Genomic DNA, 5,000 nt, shown 5'->3' with positions numbered 1-5,000 from the left:
GAGGCCCGACCCCCCCCCCCCACCAGCCAAGAGTAAAGGGAGCACAGACGATGTCGCCCCAGTAAAGGAACAACAAGCCATCAGTCAAATCTATTCAAAGCACAGGAAGGAATTCCTGCAGAGCTCTGCGTGGACGGAAATATGACATTTCCACGGTGGCATCTGAACTAAACTTGACGGATGACCGTTATGAGATGACTGATGAGTGTTAATGGGTTCAAGTCTGTTTGTGGAAAAAAAAAAAGAGACTCTCCCACCACACACACACACACACACACACACACACACACACACACACACACACACACACACACACACACACACACACACACACACACACACACACACACACACACACACACACACTAAAGCAGAGATGTGTCAAATAGCGAAACGCTAAGAAGTTTCGCCTTTGTTTTTTCTTTGTTCACGGCTTCACTGATCTCACTGTTCTTGTGAAGCATTCATGTCTCTTTCACAGTTACTTAGTCGCAGTCATTACACGTTACGCTGTTAAAGGGAAAAAGGATGACAAGGAGAAAAGAGAGTACGAGTGCATGCTTATTTATCGATGTTGCTTATATCTGTCCGGAAGCGTCTTGCTTTGTGTTGACAAATGAGAGAGTTGCGGAAGCTGAGAGATGCATCGTGTTTGTTTTACCTTAAACCTCTTGTCTTGCAGGACTTTCTTGATGGCCACCATCTCCCCGGAGTCGCAGAGTTTAGCCTGGTAGACGACGCCAAACGAGCCGTTGCCAATGACCTTAGTGTCCGTGTAGCTCACCTCCTGTGGCCGGTCGGGGCCTTGGCCTGGGGTGGCCACGACTGTCGTTACCTTGCTGCCATCTTTATCTCCTAAAGAGAGGGGCAGAGAGAAGTAGTAGTCGTGATGATATGCACAAATTCTGCACCGTAAATCTAGGAGTAGCGTTAAAACGGTATGGGAGAGAGAGCAAACTGACTGACATTAGGGACTGATAGCTTTGTGAATGTCAAACAAAAGTGAAAAATGCCCATTACAATTTCAAATGTGCCATTTTTAAATTGGTTGTAGTGTCCAACCAATAGTCCTGAAGACATTAAACTTCATCATTTGCTCTCACAGGTTGAATTCCTGCTGAGAGACTTCTTGGCCGAGAGAAACAGCCTCCTTCTTCAGCCCCCCCCCCCCCATTTGTTCCAGCAGTACTTACTTGTGGTCAACAGCTGTGCTTGTACTGATCAGCTCCCAGCTGACTGACTGAGTGAGAATCATTGCTGAGCTCCAACAGAGTGCCCAAGCTCAGAGGATCGTCTTTTGAACGTGAGATTTGTTTGCAGTACTTTGAGGGGACTCACCGACCACGGTGTAGAGACAGAGCGAAGAAATTCCCAGGATAATTATCAGCGAAAAGTCAAAAGCTAACAAGACTGTATATGAGGCTAATGCACTATAGATTGGCTTTCACATGCTCCTCCTCCTCCTCCTCCCCTTTACGCGTTCCTCTCTTGTCAGTCAGAACCAGCTCTGCTCCCCTGAGATCACGACGTGGAGGCTTTTTGCTGGTTAAGTGGTTCTCTCCCTCTGCCTCACCCCTTACCTTCCCCCACAGAAGTGTCAAGGAGCAGAATTCACATTAGCTAGCAGTGAAAAGGACAACCGGGCGTCACGGGCCTGCTCCTATATCTTACAAGCTCTCAAATGAATCACAAAACGCGACCAAAATCATACCAGGACACCTGCTCCACCCGCTGTATTACTAGTCTCATTAGCATACTCCTCTTTCACACCAGCAGTGAAAGGTTGCGTTTGAGCCAAAACACCCACGCACCTAAAGTAATCATTTTGTGAATGAAATTGTGAAAAGTGTCTAAATTTAGATTTTTTTTTTTAGTTGCCAAGACTGTCCTTTGTTAACAGCTCGCAGTGGGTACAAAGCCATGTTGCTGGGTGGATTAGTGCTGCTTAATAACCGTGACTGTTCCAGATCATGGTGTTATTTAATAGAAACGCTGTGCAGCGCGCTGTGGTAGCAAACCCGCTCCACGTGGAGGACACGGGCAGGCCACAGCGTCGTGTCCATATGAGGAGGTAGTGACCATCGAATGCTGACTTCTGGTAACTTAAAGTTCTTAAATCAACGACACGATTAGGTTAATTAACCCTGCATGGCTTGAGTTTTTCTCACACCAGTGCAGAGGTGCACTGGTCCATTTTTCATTGGCTTTCTGGGCTTATTTTATTTCAACAGAGTTATTGATTTTGACACAAGTAGTGCCTGCATAGACACACACTCTCTCTCTCTCACACGAAAGAACTACGCCCCACTGTGTGACCTGGGAGTGGTCCAATTACTGAAGATGTTGATCAAAGAATAGGAAAAAAAGAGAGTGGAGGGGGAAAGTCCTGAGAAACCAACAGACCGTGACTCTCCAGGATCGAGGCTAGAAAGAGAAACTGAAGACGGATTCTGTAGCGACAGAAATAGACTTTCCAGAGAGAGAGAGAGAGAGCGAGAGAGCGAGAGAGAGAGAGAGAGAGAGAGAGAGAGAGAGAAAAATGTCCACACACACACACCTCACAGTGAGATCTCACACCGATGCAAACAAGGAATGACCAAGCAATCAGATTGCAATTGATTTTCTTGCATTTGCACGTCAGCGATTGGAAGCCTGTGTGAAGCACAAACTTTCACACATTAATCTGATACAGCCTTAAGAACTTAAAAACTGTCAATTTTCACATGGATTTCTCTCCATCTTGTACTGGTAGGAAACAGCCACAATCACAATCAAATTTCAACCTAGAAGCACCTTCTCATTAAATTGACTTATGCCCAAACTAACCATATATAAGCCAAATTGTCAAAAAAATACTAATTGGCTCCAAATATAATGAAACAAAAATGTAACTCACAGCCTCTACAGAGGAAAGCACAAACACCTTGCAACATGTGCTTCCAGCATTTGCCATAATTACTTTGTCAATTAGTCTGCCACGAGAACATAATTAGCGTGACAAATCACAGTTCTCGTTCATGTGCTGCATCACTCGGCTGCAGAGTGACACAGGAGAGACGGCTGCTGCAACTTTTAGCCAGAGGCGTAAATCGCCAATTCAGGTCACCAGACTATAGCTCCGGCCACAACATGTGTACTCAATGGGGCCGGGGAAAAACACCACCGTTGAGCCATTGCAGGACACGTGTGGGCCTGGGTATCATTTCAAGTTACTGGATGAATCTACAGACAGCCTTAAATGAAATGACCAAATCACTGTGATTCAAGTACAAGTAAAGAAGAACCAGCATTCACTGCCAACTTATCAACAGAAATTGGTAGTCAAAAGTGGGTGTTTTTTCCTGACGCAAAATGCATTTGACATAATACCGACTACAAATCTTTTCTACACGTGTGCAGACTTGAATTTTTTACGTGCAGCGTTTTTTCCGGAGGTTTACCAGGGTGATGTACAGTCACATGCTTTGAAATGACTTCTGCACATCATTTCACGAGCTCAACATTTTATTGGGCCATGTATTGAAGCCATACATCTTTTGCTCCTAGAAGTAGAAGACTTGCTGGTATGCATACAGTGTGTCCAACTCTCCAAGATGTATGCCCAAGAAGTATTACGTGGCGATTAAAAAAAAAAATTACCTTGAGATCGACACTATCTGATACGATAGGATCTCTTAAAACCATTTGCAGCAACTCAAAGTCAGATAGTCTGCAATCAGAACGAGGGAATACTTTATACAGAGGACTGTTCATTGTTTTCGCTTTGGAGTTTATTACTAGGTGGGTAGCTCTTACACGAGCATCCCACTTTCGAGGTACTATACAGGGAATCATTTACAATGTTAATCTACGAGATACTATCAGGCTGTAGTGGTAACATTATTCATATATTTACTACATGAGGGATCATTTTCACACCATTGATGTCAGATCACTACGAGTGAATGCCACAGAATGTGCACCTGCCAAACTGTTCATGTGTACATTCCTCTCTGAAATTTGGCAAACGCATACAACCCTTTATACAGCAAGTATTAACCGTTTGGCTGTCGCAGTTAAATGATATCACACATACCACACGCACTGTGACTTCAAACACAGAGGCTGAGTACTATCATATCACTATCAATCATTTCACAATGCACTTACTCAATTGGGTTAAGACCACGTTAGTGTGCTGGACACATTAAAAGCTTTTAGACAACAAAATGCAGGGCGAAGGGACATTTTTTTGAGGAATGCATTTAGCGATTTGCTAAATTCCTGGACAACAAAAACGGCGGAGCAAAGGACGCGCGGTATTAATGTGTGCAGGTATATATATATACACACACACACACACACACACACACACACACACACACACACACACACACACACACACACACACACACACACACACACACACACACACACACACACACACACACACACACACACTCATGCAAAGAGCAGCGTGTGCAAGACTGATGAGATAATTCTCTACATTACTGAAACATCCAGTCGCAGGAACGTCATCGCTGACACGGAAAGACATTTGGCTCAGCAAAAGATCAAGACATCGAGGTATCCGTGTTTTTTTTTTTAACCAGACACCATGTGGGTGGAGAGATTTTAGATATCACAGTGGCGTGCAGCCTGCAGAGTCACGGCTGCCCAGCCCTGCCACCACACCGACTACACCCAACAGACCGCCCACAGATTGATCATCTCACTCATGTCTCCATCCATCAAAACTCCGCTGTATTTTTAAATCCTGTGAGGGGTTCGGCTGGTTCTCGTCTCGTCTGCTTTCCGTTTCAATTTTGGAATCAAAGAGTATAATTGGTTCGTTTTGCGCCCATCGTCACTTGCAAAAACGAGAAAAGAGGAAAGGGGAGGAAATAGGGAACGAGGGAGAGAGCTGCAGCTTTGAAATGCTAAACAGGCCGCTCATTGTTCTTGGCCAGCTGCCTCACCCCAAAAAACAAAACCAAAGAGAGCTCATGTGGGTGTGCAAA

General features: G+C 44.8%; 1 protein-coding gene across 2 annotated transcripts in view; it reads right to left on the bottom strand.

Annotated features, from left to right (window-relative positions):
* The window catches only part of gsk3ba (glycogen synthase kinase 3 beta, genome duplicate a), a 25,312-nt gene that overhangs the window by 16,715 nt on the left and 3,597 nt on the right, over positions 1-5,000 (bottom strand). For both annotated transcript variants that reach the window (XM_068704890.1, XM_068704892.1), the window contains exon 2: positions 662-855. In XM_068704890.1, coding sequence (XP_068560991.1) covers positions 662-855 — 194 coding nt within the window. The remainder of the gene's footprint in view (positions 1-661; positions 856-5,000) is intronic.

This window comes from Cebidichthys violaceus, unplaced genomic scaffold (assembly GCF_023349555.1).
Source record: "Cebidichthys violaceus isolate CVI_PGR_0920_01 unplaced genomic scaffold, fCebVio1.0.p SCAF_11, whole genome shotgun sequence".
Classification (NCBI taxonomy): Eukaryota; Metazoa; Chordata; class Actinopteri; order Perciformes; family Stichaeidae; genus Cebidichthys; species Cebidichthys violaceus.
Note: the sequence above shows the minus strand (reverse complement) of the source record. Positions and strands in the feature narration are given on the sequence as shown.